At 50.7% G+C, this 23,497-nt stretch overlaps 1 protein-coding gene across 8 annotated transcripts in view; it reads right to left on the bottom strand.

The window, feature by feature from the left end:
• Positions 1–2,548: 2,548 nt before the first annotated feature.
• ADCK1 (aarF domain containing kinase 1) overlaps positions 2,549–23,497 on the bottom strand; it is a 151,415-nt gene continuing 130,466 nt past the window's right edge. For all 8 annotated transcript variants that reach the window (XM_045451698.1, XM_045451696.1, XM_045451699.1 and 5 more), the window contains 4 exons: positions 11,617–11,766; positions 10,278–10,475; positions 4,868–5,061; positions 2,549–3,297 (listed from right to left, as the gene is read on the bottom strand). In XM_045451698.1, coding sequence (XP_045307654.1) covers positions 3,126–3,297; positions 4,868–5,061; positions 10,278–10,475; positions 11,617–11,766 — 714 coding nt within the window. In that variant the 3' untranslated portion in view covers positions 2,549–3,125. The remainder of the gene's footprint in view (positions 3,298–4,867; positions 5,062–10,277; positions 10,476–11,616; positions 11,767–23,497) is intronic.

Raw genomic sequence — 23,497 nt, 5'->3', positions numbered from 1 at the left:
TGGCCATAGAGCTGGAATTTCTCTCTACTCCACCGAAAAGAGGAAGCAGGAGGAAATATCCATGTTGCCGAAATCAAAGAAGCCAACACCTAAACTGAATAAGAATTTAAGTGTTAAAAGGTAAAACATTCTTCAGAGTGAGCTGGTGATTTCCTGACACACTGTCGCTGCTGGGAGAAAAAACCGTCACAGGATTTCACTGGGAAGCATCAAACCCAAATCAATTTACGGCAAGTTCCACAGGCCAGAGAAGGGATCAGAGCAAGGTCCTACATAGAAACTCAGCCATGCTATCGCTGAACCACGGAATAGAGATGGAGATAGAATGATCTCCTACAGTTCTGGGCTCCAGATATGGCTCCACCCAGGCCAAGCAGAAAGCACAGGCCAGCGGTCAGTCCATAGAGATCTACCTCGGGTCAAGGGCACAGGACAAGAAGACACCAGAGTAGCTATTATATAATAATCTGTCTGGTCTTTGTCCCGGCTTCTGGGAAGGTAACTGTAACTCCTTGGAATTCCTCGGTGATAGGAGTATCCTTTTCAGAGTGTGTCCCTTGTATCACACCCGGGTTTTTACTAGATGGCCCAGGGTGAGGGCGAGATCAGCCCACTTTCTCCAGGGAGTGGGGAGAAAGGAGGGCTGGAGACGGAGTTCAATCATGTGATCAATGATTCAATCGTGTCTATGCAAGGAAACCCTGAGAAAAACTCTGCACACTGAAGCCCAGTGAACACACGGATACGCTGAGAGGGCGACACGCCTGACCCCAGGGGAGAGGCCGTGGCAGCTCCTCACTCAGGATCCTCCTAGACCTTGCCTTACATGTCCCTTCATTTGGCTGGTCCTGATTTGTATCCCTTATAATAAAACTGTAATCACATGTATCTTGCTTTCCTGAGATCTGTGAGTGATTCTAGCAAATTATAGAATTTGGGGGTGGGAGGGTGGGTATGGGGACACCCAAATTTGTAGCCAGCCGGTCAGAAGTTCATGTGGCCCGGCGAAGCTCCAAACCTGCGGCTTGTGCCTGACATGAGTCTCAAAGGCTCTATGCCCTGAAGCCTTTGGACTCTGCACTAGCTCTGGGTGGTCAGTGTCAGAACTGCATGCAGGCCGCAGTGGTCCAGATCCACCCTGCCTCAGGCCCCAGGGAACATGCTGGACTCTCCTATCTCAACTGAAAATCCAATTCCCTCTGAAATCAAGGTTTTTGAGACTCCATTCAGGCACATATGACAGGCCAAAGAGTGAGTGTGATTTAGAACTACAGCACTGCGGAATGGAGTTCCACAATGGACCACCATTTAGCAGCTCTGTGACTTCAGGGAAGTAGGTCAACCTCTCTGAGCCTTGGTCCCCATCTCTGGAAGATGAGACTAATGACTTCTCCCCCTCGTAGAGCTGACAGGACAATTTAATGATGTAATTTATTTACAAAGAGCCTAGCATGGTCTCTCCCCATGGAAGGCACTCAATAATCATCAGCCAACTTTCCTCCTATTTTCAAACTTCCCTATACCCCAAACCCTTCCAGATTCTCTACTCTCCCTGGATAATTGTTCTGGGTGCTGGGCCCACTGGCAACATGCTGATGTTTTAGATCCCAGGGCAGGAGGGAGCCAACCATTAAACTAAAAGTGAGAAGTAACCATTACCTTGAACAAAAAGGACATTATATATTTACTTCGGTGGCTATAAAAGACACCATAAAATATAATATGCAGCATGCATCCTCATGATTAATAACAGATCTTGCAAATTATTCTCTCAGGTCCCCGGGTGCATCCAACTGGTCACTAAGAACAATTAATTCTTTCAGGAAATAAAGGGATTGAAAATCATCTCTGGTCAGCGGAAAACCTGCTTGTTGTATTATGAACAAAGAGAAGATGAGAGTTGGATTCAGGGGTTTTCTGCCCCTGTGAATGGGATGAAGTAAGATCAGAGACACTCAAACACAATTACCGCCGGTGAGCACAGGTGCTCGGTAACAGTAGGACCTGCCAAATGTGGAGTCTCTCAAGGACCTGGAGTTAGAGCAGGACTATGGGGATGACCCAGAAACAGGAGCAGATGACTGAGTGGGGGCGGGGCAGCCCTGGCCATGGGCAACAGATGGAAGCATGGAGTCCAGACAGGAGACAAGGAGGCTCCAGAGTGGAACCCTAGCCACAGCGACTGAGGCTTACATTACAGTCTCCAGGACCGAGGGCGTCAAATGAGGAGCCGAAGGGCTAAGTCAGGATGCAATGAGTAGAACAAAGCAGGTGGAGAACCCAGACAAACCAAAGGCAGAAGTTTCAGATGAGCCTCTGAGTTCTTGGCCTTGGGCTTCTTAACTCCTCTGACCAAAGCGTCAGAGTGTCGGAAAGTAAGAAAAGCCTACATGCGGCAGGAGGCGGCCACACAGGGAAAGGCTGGAAGGATGACAGGGGCAAGATGCCAAGCAGAACACAGTGGCACAAGGCACCCAGGTCCACTCTTACCTAACGGCCAATGTGGACTCACCCCCAACCTAGAATAAAAATCCCATCAACAAAGCCCTTCCCTGCAACCCTCAAGGGGTTTTATTGAAACACAGTACATAAAACACCAAAGGGGTCACCGTGACAGCAGTGAACTCATGCCCCGGATGCCGAGCCACCTTGCTCAGGTGCAACACCTCTGGGGAGTGACAGGACAAGGAGAGGGAATCTGTTCCCAGCAAGATCAGAAACAATGCTCTTTTCCAACAAAATCAAAGGGCCCACAAGTTAAATGTAGGAATTCATGTAGGAAGTCAGTGGGATTCATGGTCCATCCTGACAACAGGAGTTGTTACCGGAAGTAGGGTGACATCCAGCCCCATGGCACCCACCTAGAGTGGTGGGCCATCTCCCTGGATCAGGGGAGAAGCCTACTGCAGGGGACAGCTTGCGGGCCCAGAGACAAGGGCTACAGCATAGGGGAGGGATTCCAGAGGTGTGAAGTATAGTGGTGCCATGGACAATGATCATGGGGCCCCAGGCCACCATGTGACAGAAATAGGGCACCTGGGTGGAGACATGACAGAGGAGTGGAGTGAAAAGTCAACTTGCCCACCAGAATCACACTGGAAAGGGAAAGGGGACAGCAAGTCCACTCAGTATGGAGTGGGCAACAGCCAGCAAAGAAAGGCCAAGATCCAGCTGGCCAGCTTCAACCCCTTCACACGCAGAATGAGTTCATGAAGGTTGATCTGCCATAAGTTGAAGGCCTCGCTGAAAGAGATCTGGGCCCTTCTGAAGGACGAACAGGTACTCTTCTTCTTGTGCCTGCAGGACAGACAAGAAGGGAGGAGAGAACAAGAGATAAAGAGGCAAGAAGCACTCAGTATCACAACAACAGAAGATCCTGACTTAGTCAACTTACCAGGCCCCTGCCCTAGCGGATAACTCCTGGTTACATGATCATAGCACTGCCCACCCACCCAGAGACCAGAGGGACTCAACTACTCCAAAGGAACTTTCCAGATAAGTGGGGTAATAAAAGCAGCGGTTTCACAGGGCATCAAAGATCTAATGGACCCACTGGGTAGAACATTCCAATGTGTCCCTTTTTCTGGAAGGTTAGTAAATATATGCTAATCCTGAATCCCCCAAATTCAATATAAAAGCTTTCCCAAACTTTCTGAGACTGAATCACCTGGAAACTAGGTCAGGTGGCCCTGAGAGGCTGAGGCCAGTATGGATTCAACCCAGCTCAACCCCTTCTGCACTAACAAAAGGACATGACAAAAATTGGTGTTATGATAATGACCCTTTAAGACTTGGTTCCCAGAACCCTCAAAGAATAAATCATGCTCAGACCTTTCTGTGTGCAGTCTATTTTGCTATAATCTAATTCAATATCTGATCATGGTTGCATGATATATGTGGTCAACACTCCCTTCATCAATTTGCCAAAATGACCCATTCCCTGCACTGGATGGATGGGAGTTGACATCAGTCTAGGCCTCCTCTCTCAGAAGAGAAAATTCAGCCAGAGCATGGCCATTACCATGTATCTGCACACTCAGGGAGAAAGGCCTAGAACCTTCACTTCTCTAGCAATACCTCCCTGAGGAAGCACCTTCCCTCCCTCACCAATACTCCAAGGGCACTGAGGCATCTAAAAAGATCTGATATCCCAAGTGAACCTGTTGGCGACACTTCCCTGAGTCAGGGCCACACGTGCAGGGAAATGAACATTGGCCTTGCCGCTTAGCCGATCCTGCGGAGACGGGTCCTGGGACCAGTTAGAGATGAGATGCATGCATCAGGGTGTCCTGATTCCAAGCCCAGGGGACACTTGGATGGGACTGAGACTCTCAGAAAGCATCTCAAACTTTAGTGAAGGTAAGAATCACCTAGGGGTGCCTGGGTGGCTCAGTTGGCTAAGAGTCCGACTTTGGCTCAGGTCATGATCTCATGGCTTGTGAGTTAGAGCCCCATGTTGGACTCTGTGCTGACAGCTCAGAGCCTGGAGCCTGCTTCAGATTCTGTGTCCCTCTCTCGCTCTGCTCCTCCCCGCTCATGCGCTCGTGCGCTCTCTCTCTCTCTCTCTCTCTCAAGAACAAATAAAACATTTTAAAAAATTACCTGGAAAGCCTGACTAGGAGGGTGAGGTCCTAAAATCCACATATTTTAAAGTACAGGTGGCTCTCTGGACCGCCCAAAAACACAGCCCGGAATCAGCGAATTCACTGGAGCTGTCTCCTGCCCCTAACTTTTCCTCCAAGGACAGGTGCAGACTAGGGAGCTCAGGCAAGGCCCTGGGGACTGGTGGGAGAAAGTGGAGGCAAATGAGACCCCTGGAGCAGGCCAGGGAGCTAGGAGGAAAGGAGAGGCCAGAGCCCACACTCACGTGGCCAGCGCTCTGATGCAGCAACGCGACATGTTGAGGAAGGAGCTGGCGCTGGCACGGGTGCCCAGGGCAGCCTCAATCCCACGGAGCAAGTCATTGGTCTTGAAGATGAGCAGCATCTGGCGAGGCACATGGTTGAGGAGCTGGCTGATCTCGGGGAGGTAGTTGGCGGCATTGTTGCGGATCTCTGAGTCCTGAAGCAGCAACAGGGAGACAGACATGGAGAGTTGATGTGGGAAGTGGGGCTCAGGGTGGTAGGTGCCTATGGCTGAGGGGTTGCAAGGAGGCTCCAGAAGGGAGCTTCTAGCATATGGCTGCCTCGGTGCCACTAGGGAGCTCCCCAGAAGGAAGCTTAACACGGGGGCTTTGTAGTCTGACAAACCTGGATATGACGTCTCACCCCAACTTCTGGCCTAGCACTGGACGCAGTACAGGAGCACATCGACAGGACCTCTGCCATTCTTGGCTCCCCAAGGTCACCAATACCGATCCTCCGAGCCCACGAGCCAGTACTGACTGGGGCAGGAAGTCTACTTCCTCATCAGCCATTTGATGAGGCTGGAGTTAGCTAGCCTTTGGCCCAAGGGTTCACCTGTGTGAGGTGAACCAAGGCTTTTCTCACTGGCCACCAATTTGATGACAGGCCTGGAAGGAGCCCTGGAAGCTGGTGCCAGCTGAGTCATGTCCCCCATCCCTTCAGCCAAGCCCAGGCTGGTGCAGTTCATAGACCTCAGCTCCTGACCCCAACCCAACTCCAAAGTCTAGCTCTATCCCCTGCCTGACTCTGTGCCTCACCAGACACACCCAGAGCCCCGCCGCCCACTCAGTGCTTGAGGTCCCGCTGCCCAAAGAGCAGCAGCCAGGGCTTACCCCATACTGGTGTCTGAGTGTGAGGTCTGGCTTCTTTCCCTGCCCCTGAACTCTGCAGGGCTCTGCGCAAACACCTGCCCCCAGCCAGAGCCCTGAGCATGATGGTGCACTTCTGACCTCTTCTCAATCTCCAGAGAAAATGGCTGCAGGCATTAGCTCATTTAATTCTCACAATGACCCTATCAGGTAAATGTATCACCCGCGTTTGAGAAAAGGAAACCAAAGGACTGAGAAGTTAGGCAACCTGCCTGTGGGCCACAGCTAGTAAGTGGTGAGTCAGGGTTGGAATCCTTGTAGAGCCCAGGCCACCACCACCACCAGGATCTGCCTCCTCTCACCTCACAGCGGGGACCCCGACCCTGGGCAAGTCCTTTCATCTCTTAGAACCCAGGGTCCTCACCTAAAAACTGGGAAGGCTGAGGCCCCCTGGGCCCACCTCCCAGTCTGACCAAGAGGGACAGCAGAGATAAGGATCAGGGAGATGCTTGGTGCTAATCCAAGTCATGACAAGGGGCGCAGCAATGCTGCCAAAGGCTTCCCCACGTGGCCGCCTTCTGCAGCAAAAGCAGGACGCTCAGCCCTTTCTGGAATACGTGTGCACTGCTGATAACTGAGTAGCTGTGAAACTCGAAATGTCCCTCAGGCAGGAGCTATCAGACTGGAACATCTCAACACCAAGCCAGACACTGAGGCTGTCTGTCTCCCCACCGCCTCCCACCATAGTTACAGGCCACCCTGCCCGAGGGTTAAGGCCAGATCAAGGCCTTGCTCACCATAGGGACCCCCTCAGCAAGGTGGGGACTGACCTGGATGGAGACAGCCCCTCTCAGAGCACCTGCACCCACGCAGGCTCCCTCTAGGGGGCATCTCTTCAAGCTTGGACTATCCTGATGGTGAGTGTCTGCAGTAGACTCTGTTGGGTGCCTACCCAACAGCCATTCCTCATTCTCCTTTCTCTAAAGAACCCCATTTTTGCTTGCTTGACCCCTTGGGGCCATGTTCTTCAGGGAGGCGAGCCCCAGGGTGGGGGATCTTGATTGATCTCAGCCATGGTGTGCCCTGAGCGGAATGCCTCTGCCAAGTGATTGGCTCAGGCATGGACATGAGACACAATTCTGGCCAATTGACCTAGGGGGGAGTCTTTTGAACCCTCTGGGAAAGGTTTTCTTATTAAGGAACAATATATGAGAAGAAATGGCCCCTAATTCCCACCTCTGGACATCAATCAGGGTATAAAGGTATGAAGCTTGTAACTGCCACAGTCATCTTAGAACCACAAGAGTTAGCCCAGAGCCCTGAATTGCTGATCTACTCAGTTAACCAACCTGGACCCACCTACCTCCAGGCTTCTTGTTATGAAGAAAATAAATGCTTAAATGTTTAAGCCACTTTTAGTTGGAAAAACATCTACCCTGACACAATGTTGGAGGTTACACTCATTCTCAATAAGACTAAGACTCAGAAAAATGGAACCCTTACATCTCAGAGACTGGGTTGGGGCTGGTCTGGAGCAGCTAAGTTTATTCTCTCTCTGGGTTTTCATCCAAAGTGAGGAAATGGATTCCATGTCTCCAGAACCTACACCAATACCTCTCTGTTAGATGTGGTCCCAGGACTGCAGGCCTTTATAAAAAGATGTGCAAGAAAGGATTCTTGCCCTCCAGGTACTCACCACCTAGCTGGAGAATTCACAGAAGTATACAAACAGCCACTCTCAGAGTCTAAGATGGCGTGCATGTGAGTGATACAAGTATTAAGGGGCCATGTTTGGCAAAGGTGATGAACAGGAGCTTCCTGGCTGGTGCTATGGACTGAATTGTGTCCCAAATCAATATGTTGAAGTCCTAACCCGAGTGTGACTATATTTGGAGACAAGGCCTTCAAAGAGGTCAACAAAATTAAGCGACTTCATAAGGGTGAAGTGTGACTTTATATTCTAACCCAATAGGACTGATGTCCCTCAGAGAAGAAGAGAAGCCAGGAGCGTGTACACATGGAAGAAAGGCCATGTGAGTCACGGCGAGAAGGCAGCTGTCTACAAGCCAGGAAGAGAGGCTACACCAGAAACCAATCCTGATGATAACTTGATCTTGGACTTCTAGTCTTCAGAACTGTGAGAAAATAGATTTCTGTTGCTCAAGCTACCTCATCAGTGGTATTCTACTACAGCAACCCAAGCAGACTAATACATAGCATTTATGCTGGGTCTTTATAAGTGAGTAATTCATAAGAACACATATCAGGAGCACCTGGGTGGCTCAGTCCAACTTTGGCTCAGGTCACAATCTCATGGTTTGTGAGTTCAAGCCCTGCATAGTGCTCTGTGCTGACAGCTCAGGGCCTGGAGCCTGTGTCGGATTCTGTGTCTCCCTCTCTCTCTGCCCTTCCCCCCACTCGTGCTCTTTCTCTCAAAAACAAAAACAAGATTTTTAAATTAAAAAAAAAAAAAACATATGATACACCAAGTACCTACTGTGTGCCATGCAATCTTGCCCATCTCTGAGGCTTTAAATACCAAGTATACCCTGAGAACTCTCAAATTTATATTTTGAGCCTGGACTCGTTCTTGGAGCTCCAAGCTTGGCTGCCCATGACACCTCCATCTGAATGCTCTAACTACTGTCTCCTGCCCCTAACTATGTCCTTCCCAGTCTTCCCTAAGCCAGGAAGTAGCTTCACCCCCTACCCTACACCTGACCCCAACACGTTGGAATGTAATTTTGACTCCCCGCCCTTTGCCTCCTTTCCACACCCAAGTTGACAGAAAGGCCTCCGAATCTTCCATCCAAAGTACACCCTGGCTCCGTCTGCTTCCCTCCAGCTCTGCTGCCACTAGTGAGGTCTGCGCCCCCCTCACCTCCAGCCTCCTGACCGACTGCCCCTGTGCTCATCCTGCCCCGTCCAGAGAGGTACTTAAAGTAACAACTCTAGGCACATCCTTCTCCTGCTTGACACCTGCTTTGCTTTGTACTGAGAACTCATCCAAACCTCTTCCCATGGCTTATGAGACCCCGTGTGATGCTCTTTCTGCCCAGCACCCCAAATTCTTCCCATTCCAGCACCCACCTCCCCACAATCCAGACCATGCTGACGCTTTCTCCTCCTGCTCTGCGGCATCGTGTGCCCTCTGCCTGGAATGCTTTCTCCAAGCTCTGCCTTGGCTGCTGCTTTTCTTGTCCTCCAGAACTCAGATGTCAGCTCCCAGCAAGATCTCTGAGCACCCAGTCTACAGCACCCCCATTACTCACCCCACCTGTTGCCTCCCATACCCGTAACCTGCAATTATTCCATTTACCTGTTTGTTCACTTGTTTACTGTCTGTCTCCCTCAATCACAGTGCAAATTACATGGAAGGCCTGTCTGTTCATCTTTGGATCCCCAGCACCTAGTTTAGGTTCCAGCAAAAACAAATGTTTGTTCAATGAACAAACTTCAGGAACTATGGGCAGGCACTTTACATGCATTATCAATAAAGCATCCCTGAAATTATCATCCCTATTTAACAAAGGAAGGAGATGGTCTCACTTCCAAGATAATGAACTTTAAAGCCACACAAGCCTGGGGCAGCTGGCAGTCAACGCTGCCACCAAGCTTGAGGGGGAATGATGTCAATTTGCAGGAAAGCAGAGCCAAGAGACAGGAGAGGTGGTCTCTTTGGTGAAGACATTTGAGATTCCATCCAGCCATTCCTAAAGGCCCCCATCACAAGGCAGCTTAGGGAGGACTGTGAGTCTCCAAGAGGTGGCGAGAACCATCCAAGGCCATGCCACCAGGAAGAGCAGGATCTGCAACTAGAATCCAGGTCTATCTGACTGCACAAGCAGAACCTTGAGCAGGGGCCTCGGCTGAGCCTAAGTCCCCACACAGCTATGGGCAAGTGTGCATGGGTCCAGCAAGCTGGGAAGACAGAAGCCAATTCCACGAGAGAATGAGAAGCCTGGGAGGGAGGTGGCAGTGAGTACAGGGAGGAGGGGTCCCTAGGACCAGTCTCAGCCCAGATTCCATGGGACTCTCATCTAGATCCAACAGAGAAATGAACTACAAAGCTGTTTTCACTACACACTCAGGGAGAACAATGGGACAAGTGGCCGCGTGGGGAACTGAGGTGCTCTCCCCAGTAGGGAGCCCTACAGGAAGTTTGCAATGGGAGACCGTGCCCAGCAGGAGGCAGCTCAAGTGGAACTAGACTTATCGATGAGACAGTCCCTGGGGATTTCTAGAAGTCTTGGAGGAGAACTTGGTGGAAGCCTGAAATCTCATGTGAGCATGTTGGTGCAAAAGCCACAGCAGTCTGGGTTATACGGTCAACACGACCAGGTTGGTAAGGCCAGGAGGGATACAGTGAGACACCGTTTCCTCTCCCTCCTTGCATCCAGGGCTGCGGCTTCTCCTCCAGTATATCTCCAGTGCTGCCCACAGTCCCATTGCCACAGCCCACCAGCCCACAACCTCAGGCCCTGGGTTGGCAGGGGTCCAAAGACCATCCCTGGCCCCACCCCTTGCATTCAGGAGAAGACAGGGCCAGGAGGGGACCACCCACCTCAGTGGCGGTGACTGGAGCTTGGCTGATGCCCCTGTTGACCGAGTCCCAAGACCGGGCCGTCAGCATACAGGCAAACAGGGGGTAGAGGTCCCCGGCTCCCAGGCGCTGGCTGTACTTCTTCACTCTCTCCATGTCAGTCCAAATCAGCGACTGCCAGAGGTGGCAGTAATCCAGCCGAAACTCCTCCGTGAGCACCTGTGTGGGGACAATGTGGCAGGACCTGAGCCTCCTTTCCCCACAGAAGACCTAGACCCTGGCTGGTATGATCACAGTGAAGGGGAAGACCAGGGAATTAGGGCATGACATCTGCTTCTCTCCCAAAGTTCAGCCATCCCTGAAGGCCCAAGTTCAAAGCTACTATCTGGCCAGCCTTGGTCTTGAGGGCCAGAAGCTACCAATTGCCCACTAAAATCATATTCCCCACCTCCCTCCTACTTGGATGTGGCCCTCTGCCCAAGCTCTGACCAATGGAATGTGGCAGAAGCTCCACATCCAGCTGCCAAAAACTCTCCCACGCATACTTCTCTGAGCCCCCACCCCTGCTGCTGGAGAATGATGAGCCCACCCCCAGGGAAGCCTGTGGGGCAGAGCCTCAGTCAGCCCCTGCCTTCAGACACCTCCACCTACCCGAGACAACAATTAGATGTCTGTTGTGTCTGGGCCATCATTTGTTTGGGGGGCTGTGTCTGACAGCAGCTGGCCTACCTCAAACCAACGTACCCAATGTCAGTAAGTCTTTCAAAGGAGGCCAAGATTTTGGGAGGTGGGATCAAGGCCCTGAGGGGAGGAGTAAGAGGTCATTGGGGAAATCTCCCCAGGACCATCTGCCACCAACTGGCAGTGAACTTCCCAACTTCCAGGCAGGAGACCATGGCTCACCTGAACCCAGATGAGTCCCAAGTTCCAGAGGACAGAGTCTGGGGGCATCCAGCCCCTATCAGTTCCTAGCCCTCTCTCCCACTACACATTACATCCTCCCTGGAGCTGAGTTACCTCCTTACCCTGAATTCCCAGCTCATCCAAGGGCATCCCAGTGGGCTGGCCTGGGCTTCCCTGGGAAGCAAGGTTTTTACAGCTGACAAAGCACCTGCACATACCCAGGCATATCCCCATCTACTTCCCACAGCAGCCTATAAAGGAAGCATTACCAACCTCATTCAACTGGAGAGAGCTCGTATGATGTGACTTACACAGAACAACAGCTCTAGGGGTAGGGCAGGGCCTCTCCATCTGCCCTGGATATCTGCCTCCCATGTCTGTGGCCGATCGGGAGATCAGCAACCTCTGATCCCAGGACCAGACCCTGGACTGGCTGGGTGAAAAAGGCCTCTTCTACCTGGTAGAGCCCGTGGTCCAACAGGACAATCTCTGCCTTTCCTGTGCCCGGGTGCTTCCGCACCAGCACGTTGCCAGGGTGGGGGTCGCAGTGCACAAAACCATTGACAAAGATCATCTCGCTGTATATTTTTCCCAGGTGGCGTGAAATCTGAAAGAGAAGGGAGGCAGGTGGGAGTTACACCACATGAACACCTATCTCAGAGACTTCGACACTGGCCCCTCAATCTGGTCACTTTCAAGAGGAAGGCCAGCAGTGCTGGGTGGGCCTGAGTGGTCATGGTGGGACGAATGGCTTGTGATTGTATAGTTCTTGAGTTTAAGACAGAAGCTGAGTTCTAATCCAGTTATCCTCAACTTCAGCCACATATTAGAATCACCGAGAACTCAGAAGTGTTAGAGGTGGTCCCAGGCACCAGCACTTATTTTAAAGTTCCCAAGGTGACCATGATATAGAACGAGGTAGAACCACTGCTTCAAGCATGCCCAAAGGCTGTAACTCCCACCCCCAACCCCTGCCCTCCACTCTTCCCCAATCCTTCTCTTCCCTATTCTCTTCTCAGGATCTTCATTCTCCCACCAAAGCTAAAGATGAGCTGGAGAGCTGGAGTGGTTGTGACACCATCCCAACTTCCCTTTCTCCAACAAGCGGGTCTAGAGAGCTGTGGATCAGGAATACGTTACCCTGGCACCCCCTAGAGCTGTCCCACCAGCTCTGAGGCAATCCCAGGAGGACCCAGAGTCACAGCCCTGCTCCCCTTTCCTTCAGGCCCCTTTCCCTTTGCGCCTCCCCGCCAGAGACCAGGGCTAATCTGATTTATGATGTCTGCACAGAAGAAATGACACTGGAGAGGCCATTTAAATCATCCTGTCACTGCTGCCCTCCATGCCGAGGCGGTCTTCTTATCTTTACTCCCTTTTTATTAAAGCTAAAAGCCTCTTCCCAGCTAGGGAACAGCTGCTGAATAGCACCAGACCTGGGCCCACAGATGGTCTGCCAATGGGTATCCAGAGGACAGAGAGAGGCTCAACTCACAAAGTTGATGCCCCAGGACACACACTGCCCTAGACATTTCTCTCAGTCCCTGGAGGACCCCATGGTCACTAGCAAATATGTCCTAGCCAGAGGAGAGGAGCTGGGGCCCACGGGTGGGAAACACAAGGAGTAGGGTCTTAAGATGAAGGTTCAATTCCTTTCCTTTGCCTACAAAGCCCTGCACAACCAGGCCCAGCCTCCCTCCCCGGTCTTATCTCATGCCACGATACTCCAGTCACGTCTGTGCTCTTTCTCTTCTCCAACGACCCTGTACCTTCCTACCTCAGGACCTTTGCACATGATAGTCCGTCTGCCAAGAGCCTTCCTCCCACCTCCCTCCCTTCACCTGGTTCACCCCTGTCTTCCTCCCCACCCCAGCTCAGCATCACCTTTCTGGAGATGCCTTCCTTGACCTCCCAGCCTAGATGAGGTTCTCCTGGCATAAACTCTCATAGAACTCTGTACTATTCTTTCATGGTACTAGCACACTATTTGTGTCATTATTTGACTAATGACCATGTAGCTCACTATTATGAGCTCCTAAGATGGCAAGGACTGGCTCTATTTTGTTAAATGGCTTTATTGAGGTATAATTTACATACCATAGACTGGTTCTACTCAGCATCCACTTGCCTATAATAAGCCAAACATGTGAATACAGGACTCTGCCTTCAACATGAATAAAACCCTTGCCCATGTTTTTTTGAGACGCTGTGGTTCCTGCCTTCATGCTTATCCTAACCCCCTTCATCTCTTCTGAATCCCAATCAATTGTAATTGGCTCCAAAATAAATCATCAAGAATCACCCTACAATAGCTGACAGCCTTATAACAGCTTTACACGTAGGTACAATTATCATCCCTATTTTGCAGATAAGAAGCTGAGACTCATCGGGGTGCAAATTATACAGAGCTAAGGACAACAGATAGGTGGAGCCAGGACCCAAGCCAGGTGTGACCCCGCAGCCTTCTAGTAACGCAGGCTCATGACAACGTCTGCACTTCTCAAGTGAACTCTGTGACCTTAAACAGGTTGCTGATACTCTCGGCCTCTGTACAACGGAAACAACAGTAGTGCCACTCACAAGTGAGAACATCCAGGTGCTTGGAGCCCAGTGACCCCTCCTGGGAGCCCCGTTTTTACTGACTCCTCTCAACACTCCTGGGAGAACTTTGCCCCAGGTCGGGTGCTCAGCCTCAGGCTGAGATGTCAGATGTCCCAGGGCCACCATTTTCTGTTTCCTCGGAGGCCGGCCCAGTGGAGTTGGTCCCGGCTGAGCCGGCAAGTCCCCTTTTGAGAAGCCCTTTTGTTAGGCTCTTTGGAGCTCCATGGAGCCATGCTCTGAAAGGATGCATTTGCCAAACCAATTGCATTTATTAAGTAATAATTCATTTTTATTTGTCAAGGATGCATATAAGGTCCAATCAGGGCTCCTGATCAGCCCAAGATAAGCAGTACAGCCAGACTGAGCTGACAGAATTCCAGCCAAAAGCAGAGAAATGACATTTCATTTAGTCTGGGCAGACCTGTCATGGGGAGATGTATGATCTCCCCTGAGCTCTCTGAAATATTGCTAATCGCTCTGGGCCCCCTATTACTACATTGAAAGATAGCCCCCGGGGATCTGGGCACTCAGGACGGGGGAGCCCTTGCCCATGAGGAGTGAGCTGCTGCCGGAGCAGGAGGAGCAAGAGGCACTGCCAACTGAAGCTCATACACATGCAGGCAAAGCCATCAAGCGGCCCCCTCCATTTCGACACCCCAGCCAGCTGCCCCTCCTTGGGTGTCTTTGCATCTGGGAGCTGTTCTTGAGGTTCACCTTCACCACATTTCACCAACAGAGACAGACAAGAGGGGAAACCAGCCTATGCCGTCAGCTTTGCTCTGGAGCCCTCTTGGCACTGCCACTCGTGGCATGGGTGACCCGAGGACAGGTGACCTGCCTTCTCAGTCCGGGTCTAAGTTCCCCTAGCTGTCAAGTGGAACTAATTCCAGCTGCTCTGCTTCCTCCCAGGGTAACCTCGACATTCAAGGTCAAAATGTGACCGCATCTGGGAAAGCACTTTGTATACCACACTATATACTATACCATACACTATGTGTCTGCTAGATCTGCATAGACCTCAAGGTGCTTCATACTACAGAAGACACACAAATGTGTTTGTTGTGATGTGGCAGCTTATGATCTAAGACTTGGAGAAAAAAACGTAACCATTATCACTTTGATCAAAGTTTCATTTTCAAAAGGCTAAAAACAACTCATAAGAATATAGGATGAATACATGTCAAAGATTGTTCACCTCGCCAATAGAGGAGCACATAAAGAGAGCAGGTTCAGAGAATTTCGAGGGACTGGGTATTTATGGGAACTTAAACAGGAATAAGAGACTGCGATTCCTGGATTAGATATAAAACTGGTTATTGCTCCACAGAGCAGTAAGGAAATCGTAACCTTTGAGGTTATCTTTTCCACTGGGCAGAAATTATTTGCATATCTCTACAGGATAAGATCTACAGGTTGACATACGACTTCAGTCTGAGCCCCTAATTAATTGTCAATAGCAGAATCAAACAAAAGTACATTTCTCTAGATATTAAAAAGCCCTCGGTGGGCTGCCTGCACAATACCCAAGGAGGACTGTGAAAGGACACATTGCACACTCTTGCCCTTAATTTCTAAATTTTGGTTAATTTTTCTTAACATCTGTCAGAGTTTCAGGAAATACTTCCTTGGCACCATTTTGCCCAGAGAACAGCAGCCAGCCCCCCTCTTACTCAGAGACACCGAGGATCCCAGAAGAAACCTAAGGCCATCGCTGGGCACACAACCCTCTCTCCCATCCCCTTTCCATAATAATTTAGCTATGTCTTGTGATTAAGAGCAAACAAATATAGGGGCGCCTGGGTGGCTCAGTCGGTTGAGCGGCCGACTTCGGCTCAGGTCACGATCTCGCAGTCTGTGAGTTCGAGCCCCGCGTCGGGCTCTGTGCTGACAGCCTGGAGCCTGTTTCGGATTCTGTGTCTCCCTCTCTCTGACCCTCCCCCGTTCATGCTCTGTCTCTCTCTGTCTCAAAAATAAATAAACGTTAAAAAAAAAAATTAAAAAAAAAAGAGCAAACAAATATAAATACTGCATTGAACATGGGGATGCAGGTATCTCTTCCAGATACTGATTTAATTTCCTTCAGATATATACCCAGAAGTGAACTGCTGAATCATACAGTCATTTTATTTTTACTTTTTGGAGGAACCTCCACACTGTTTTCCACAGTGGCTGCACCAATCTGCAGTCCCACCAACAGCGTACAAGCGTCCCCTTTCCTCCACATGCTCACCAACAAACACTTCACTCTCTTAGCTTCTCGATGCCCATTCCAACCGGTGTGAGGTGATATCTCCTTGTGGTTTGGGTTTGCATCTCCCTGACAACGAGTGATGCTGAGCACCTTTTCATGTACCAGTTGGCCACGTGTATGTCTCCTTTGCAAAAATGTTCAGTTCCTCTAAGGCTGCCCCCTGCCCTGTGACAGTGGCATTTGCATAAAGACAAGGAAATGCCATCTTCTTAGAATGGTAACAGCTAACACTCTGTGCCAGGCACCATTCCAGGCACTTTCCATGGACTCACAGCCATCCTCTGTAGGAGACAAGTGGAGGAAGAAATACATAAAAAAGGAAAGAAGCTTAGCCGCCCAGCCAGCAGTCGTGAAACCAAGCTCCAAACCCAGGTGGTCTGGGTTCGGGGAACAAGCTGTCAATCACCTCGCTATATTTCTCCTCCATTCACAGGGAAGCCCCTAAAGGCAGGGGCTGCAGCAAAACCCTCTGAAGGTCCTCACACCATCCAAGAAGGCATTCCATTTGGAGAAAAGAGTCTCAGAGGGAAATCCAGGACTGCTTCTCTAACCAAAAAACTGTTAACTAAAGCCATAGTATAGCTCTTTTTAGAAAAAAAGTCAGTGACAAGTCTTTTAATTGTTCCATGTAAAAAGAATGTCCATTCATGTAAGTGACTTTAGTAATTACTCAATGCCTTTATTCCCTGACAGTGGGGAGGTTAAAAAAAAAAAAAAAAAAAAAAAACAGTAATCTATAAAAAGGCTGAGTAAAGAATTAATTTAGTAAATAATATTTAAATCAAGGAGTTATTTTTGGATTTTTCTCAAAACTTGAATTGGCTGAAAGTGCTTTAATTATTCTATAATTGCAAGGATTAATTTATTCCCACCCCCGAGGGAACGTCTATTTATGTTCTTGGGGGTGTCATACAAGCAAGGCCAAGAACTCTCAAAGAAACAGGAGGCTGGTGTTGCAGGATATTAATAATCACGTAAGTAGCCCAATATTAACTATAAAGAGGTTAATAATTCAAACTCTCCTTGCTCTCTGTCAGTTTATGGCCAGGCTTCTTGAGAGCCTGAAAGACTGGACCAGACCACTGCCTACAGAATTTTACTCTCCACCCTTACGCTGCTCTGGGAGCCTCCCTGGGGACCCATAAACCTCAGATTACCTGCTGTTGCCCAGTGAGGCCAAATCTATCCATGGAGAGGGTCCATCTTGGACGAGCCAACATTGAGATGAAATCCCTAAATGTGAAGACATGGGGAGCCTCTCCAACCACAGAGGTGGCAAGTGGGTTAATTAGAGGCAGCTGGGGAAGTTACTCTAATTTTGGAGCCCGGCAAAAGCTTCTCTGGGTTACACATCACCTGAGAGCCAGGACAGGGGGTATCCCCAAGGCCAATAAGGGTCTCCTGGCCAGACAGGTTCAAATGATCACAGCGACCAGAGGGACTGAGTCCTAGGGGCTAGGACTATTGAAGACACAGTGAAGGAAGAGCTGTCGACATCTGACATCCCCTGCCTTGGGCACAGCGCACTCCAGAGAAATATTTCCACATCCTTCCACCTTGCCTGTGTCAATAGAAGAAATGGGGAAAGGGTTTCTTCCCTACACATTTCCTCTTTCTGGCAACTATTTGACCACTAGTGCCACAGAGGGGGCTGAGGGTTGGAATTCCAGCATAAAAACAACTTCTATTGAGCATGTGCTGTGGGCACTACACCCAACGCTTCATGTTTCAATCATCAAACAATCCTATGGGTTATTCTCCTGCACCCCACTTTACAAGAGGCAGCTGGGGCTTCCATGGATGACTGGCTTCACCAAGGCAGCATGGTTCGTAACTAGCAGAGCTGGTACCAGAATCCAGGAAGGCCGACTCCACTCCTAACACCCCTGCTGTTGGGGAGAGAAATCTCCAGGAACCTGTCTCATGCACCTGTATCTCTCTAACATCCCCTATGCTTCTCAAGATTCGGTCTGACGAGTTATGGAGTTCTGTATGTGGACGATGGGAGGAGATGATTTCTTTCTAGTGATTTCAGTAAGTAGGGTCCTTGGTGCCTCTTCAGCCTCGCTTCCCTGGTCCTCTAAGCACCTTCTAACATTGAGCCGGAGGTCCGCTGAGTGTGGTATTCACCACAGGGAAACTGGGGGACTAACTGCAGTCTGGCGTTTACAGATGGGGAGTCACCATTTGCTCAGTCGATGACCACCGCTCATTTGCCAAGTCTACATACCCAGGACAACAGAGGAAGGTGGAAAGGAGGGGCGCAAAGAACATTCTCAGGAAGACATGCCTCTGTGAATAATGATACCATAAATTGTGAATGATTTTTTTACAAACTTCACAGCCTGCAGTCTGCACAAGAACCCTGTGAAGTAAGCACCGGTGTGACGCCACCTGCACCGAGGTGGAAAGTCCGAGTTTAAGTGACTTACCCAAGGGCACCTGACCAACAAATGGCAGAGCCAGGCACAACCCCGGGGTGCCGCTACTTTGAAACCCTCTGCGCCTCCCACCACAGCGCCCAGCCTCAGTGAGGCCTCAGCCAGCACCGCCTTCTCCCACACGCTGTGCCCACCTCGGGTACAGCACCGATGCGCAGTGCCTGCACACAGTAGGTGTGTGATGCACGTCTGCCGAAAGACACAGCTGAGACCCTTTCACGGCTCCCAGCATGACAGGGGATGGGTTTTAAAACTGCTGGAAGGAAGATGCACGGCCAGGGGTTCTGGCTAAATGTGGCAGACTGAATCCACGCACTGACTCCACTCCATCCCCAACCCCACTAAAATGACTAACAGAAACCATACAAAGAGCCCCCAACAACAGGGCAGAGAAAAGGAGATGAGCAAGACTGTGCTGCCAGAGGGGGAGCAGACAGCTACTGAGAACGGGCTTAGGACAACAAGGGACCCTAAGCTGGCAAGGCGGGGGCGCTTGATGTCTGCCCCAAGCCCACAGAGGCTCAGCGACTGAGGGCCCCTGACACCTCTGTAAACAGGAGTTGGGGGTCTTGAAAAAGGAGGATTTGTGGGAAGGCTTCCAGAGAGCTGAACCCCAGATCCCGACCCACCCCGCCACCTTTGACTCAAGGCAAGATTTACTTTCCGGAGAGGCAAAAAGACAGGCTCTGGGGGCCACACAACATACCCAGAGGGCCATCCCAAGGACAGAGGACTGAATCGAAGTCAACAAAACGAGCACTGGGAGCCCCCTGCCCGCTTCCCCCAGCTGGCTCCCAGGCATCTCTCGCAAGCCCCCCATCCCTGCACCCACCCCCACTCCTGGCAGACAGAAGACGTCTGCTTGCCGGGCCCCCACGCCCCATCCCCACCACCCCCAACCTCCCAACTTTGTCACCTTTCTCTCAGCTAATTTCACACAAATTCAATTGAGCCTCAGCCCAGGCAGGGTCTTAAACACACACTCACTGAAATCCAATTAACCTTCGATAAAAGGTCTGCAATCAATAGTCGTCCTTTGGTTTGAGGAGGCTCCATCCAGCCTAGGAAAGCATGCTCCTGCTCGACCTTTACTTTTAATAAAATCAATGACAGTCACTGTCACCAGCTCTTAATGTGACTGGCAAATATGATCAGCAGGTCAGGCCCTCGGTAATGTGCTGTTTCCGGGTGCAGAGACTAAAACAAAAGAGGGCCCCTGCAGGCTGCTGGCCCCCCAGGGCCTCATGCTCGCCAGGTGAGCGAGCACACCTGGGCAGGCTGCCTCGTGCCTGGAGGCTGGCCTGGTGGCGGGTGGCGGGTGGCTGCCGGGCTCTAGTCAGCATCTGAACCACCTGAAGTTTGCTAAAATGCAGATTCTTGCAACCCTTTCCACTCCAGATTCTGGAATAAATCTGGGGTGGAGCAGGAATCTGTATTGTAAAATAAGCTCCCCCTGGTGATTCTGAAATAGATGGGTGAAGTCTTAGCTCCCCAGCAAGCCAGGAATCACTGCTGTGTAAAATATTCAAGCGGGACGTACCCTTCAAGCCCAGCTAATCCAATGCCTTCCGCAAGAAAACTGAGGCCCAGAGAGGGGAAGTGATTTGTCCAAGGTCACACAGCAAGCCACTGGCAGAGCTAGAGCTTGGACTTAGGTCTTCTGCCTCCGAACCTGGTGTTTCTCTACCTGAGTCTATCGGATACTGGCTACTAAGACTGGTCTTCAGGTTGTCACATGCTAGGCTCAGCTAGGTTGGGATGCTGCAGGGTGAGGGGCCTCTCCAAAGTGGAGCGGGGCTGACCCGGTAAACGGCTGGGGGTCTGGAGTCATCCCCATCCACCTGCAAAGCGATTCCTTCTACAGCCACTTCCTGAGCCCCAACTTCAAGTTGAGGAACCTGCCTGTGGCAGCCGAGACGCCACTAAACACCCTAGTGCCCAGGATATGGAGTGAGATGTTTGCCCCGTATCATTTCTGTCTGTCCCTTGTACTTCCCTGTTCGAGGAACACTCCTAGCCAGGCTGTCCTATGGAGGGCTTCACTCCAGGACCGGCCCACGGAGCTCCACAGTCCCCAGGAGACTTCAGAACCTCAGAATTCCGTGAGAAGAGGCTTCAGGAACGTGGAGTCTTCAAACCACGTGCACACAAACACACACACACCTTCACCCCCACTAGTGTTCCATGTGGCCTGTGGCTCTGATGCTGCTTGGTAAGAGACACAACAGATTATTTTCTGTAAAGTAGAGCCTGTCCCCGGTCTTCTCCCAATATCACCGATGGTCAGTGACAGCACAGTAGAGCACATGGGCCACCACCCACTGCCCAGCCTGAGTTCTCTGGAGATGTATTTAATGACATCATCTCAGAATACCAAAGAGACTCCCAGATCACGCAGACCCCAGACGCCAGGGGCAGGGGACTGAGGAATTAAGTAAACAAGACAGTGTGGTACTATTGCAAGGATGGACCAATAGACCAATGGAAGAGAACACAGCTTCCAGAAAAGACCCACAGGTGACTGACGACAAAAGACCACACTGTGTGATTCCGCATATATGAACTTCAGCGGTGAGTGGAAGTGACCTCTGGTGACAGAGTCAGAAAGGCAATTCTGGTGAGGGTGAGGGAGCCTGCCAGAGGGCTAGAAACAATTTGCATCTTTATCTGGCTGGAGATTACATGGGAAATCCATGTGGAAACGATGGAAGTGTGCCATCCAGATCTGGGAGCTTCCCTCTCTGGGTCTCCCGATTCCTCACCTGTAAATACAGACACACTAAGCCGTCTCTCCCAAGTTTACAATGTAGAAAGGGCCTGGCACAGGGATGGTAAACGCTAATGGTATAAGGAGGTAAAGGAAGAAAGGATTGCGCCCCATGATGGTAATAATCAACTACCAACTTGGAGCATCAACCAGACATCAGGCGTGATGCTCAGCCCTGCTCACGCACTGCTTATCTCCTCCTCATCTCTCTAAAAACGGAACAATGTTTACATGAAATGGAAAAAACCGTGCCTGACGTGAGTTAAAGGGAGAAGGGTTGCATTCAGATAGTGCCTGTGTGGTAGACAGAGCTTCTCAGTCAGTTCTGCACTGCACTCAGTCAGTTCCTTGTCCAAGGAATTACTGATGCGGCCGTCACCTGGCTGGCCCTGGTTCCACCGCAGCCCCAGGCCAATCCCCGAGAGGGGGAGGGAGAAGGTGGAGGAGCAAAGACTTTGATGTCCTACAGAACTGTGTTCAAACGGCTGGGCTCTGTCCCCACTAGCTGTGTGAGGTTGGACAAGTCATTTGACCTCTCTGAGCTTTAGCCTTCTCATCCATAAATGGGGTTATGGTCTCTCATCTCACCCTTGACAAGACAGCTGTAAGGAGTAGAGACGACATGTGTCACGTGCCTGGCACATCTTAGTTGCTTATAATTATTATTACTGCTGTTGTTTTCCCCAAATCACTCTGATATCAGCCTGCCCCACTCTGCATGTCCACAGAGAACAAAACACCAAAGCTCTACCCCAGCCCTGCCTCACAGAGGCTAACCCAGGGCATGAGGCCGGCTTATTTGTTCTCCACTAATTCAGAGGACATCCACTGAGCGTCTGCTCTGCACAGAACACTGGCCTTATCTGCAAGGCCATTTAAAGAGGGGTGGAGGCAGGGGCAGATGAGCCCAGGCTCTCAGAGGGCATCACCCTGCCCAGCTCCTGCAGGCCACCTCCAGCCCAGCTGCCCGTCCTCCCAGGACAGCACTCAGCCACGAGAGCAAGGACTATAGCAGAGCACATCTTTGTTTGCAGTTGTCTTTGAAAATCAAAGCTGCCTCTGATAAAACACCATTACAGCCCTGAACTCACTGTATCCAAAGAGATTAATGGATTTGGGGGTGCTGCTGCAATGAAAATCCCACCGCAGCTGGCAGTAAGTAAATGCCAGCAACCTGGTGGGGGAAGGGAAGGCATGGGCCTCTGGCATCTTTCCTGATCAGCAGGCAGGGACCCTGCTCCCTTTAAAGCTGTTCAGGAAAAGCCAGAGGCGATCTCCCTCCCCTCCCCACTAGAGCCAAAGACTTTGTACTAGAGGGTCCTGGTGGGCAGAGGATCCCTGGCTAGACACAGGACCCACCCCACCCCAACCAACAGTGGAAGAGATGGGCAAGCAGGTCTCCTCCCTCCTTCCTGTGCGGGAGCTTGACCCAAATACCCTCCCCAGGCCCACCTTAGAAGGCAACAGTGACAGAAGCAGTCAGAAGACCCAAGCTGTGCTACTGGCCAAGCGACCTAGGGAAAGACACCTGCTCTTCCTCTGAGTTCCCTGCCATCTGTAAAGTGGAGAGCTCAATTAAAACAGTCCTTTTCTGGAGCGCCTGGGTGGCTCAGTCAGTTGGGCGTCCGACTTCAGCTCAGGTCACGATCTCGCGGTCCGTGAGTTCGAGCCCCGCGTCGGGCTCTGGGCTGATGGCTCAGAGCCTGGAGCCTGCTTCCGATTCTGTGTCTCCCTCTCTCTCTGACCCTCCCCCATTCATGCTCTGTCTCTCTCTGTCTCAAAAATAAATAAACTTAAAAAAAAAATTTAAAAAAAAAACAGTCCTTTTCTTATCTTTTCCCAGCCCCCAAAGGGAGATCTCTTCCAGAAAAGCCCCTCCTTTTATAAACTAAAAAACAGTGGAGTCAGAGGGACTTGGGTCTCAATCCTAGCTCTACTAGCTGTGTGACCTTGGGAAAGTTACCTCCCCTCTCTGAATCTCTGATTCCTCATCTGCAAAATGAAGACATTAAGACCTTCCTCCCAAGTTTATAATAGAGAAAAGGGCCCGGCACAGGGAGTTAGGCATTCAATAAACATTAATGGCAAAAGGAAATAAAGGAGGAAGGAGGAAAGGAAGAAGGAGAAAAGGAAGAAGGAGGAAAGGGCAGAGCCCAAAGGTAAGAATGAAAACAACAATCAGGGTGCCTGGGTGGCTCAGTGGTTAAGCATCCAACTTCGGCTCAGGTCATGATCTCATGGCTCGTAAGTTCGAATCCTGCATCGGGTTCTGTGCTGACAA

Source organism: Leopardus geoffroyi, chromosome B3 (assembly GCF_018350155.1).
Source record: "Leopardus geoffroyi isolate Oge1 chromosome B3, O.geoffroyi_Oge1_pat1.0, whole genome shotgun sequence".
NCBI classification, from domain to species: domain Eukaryota; kingdom Metazoa; phylum Chordata; class Mammalia; order Carnivora; family Felidae; genus Leopardus; species Leopardus geoffroyi.
Note: the sequence above shows the minus strand (reverse complement) of the source record. Positions and strands in the feature narration are given on the sequence as shown.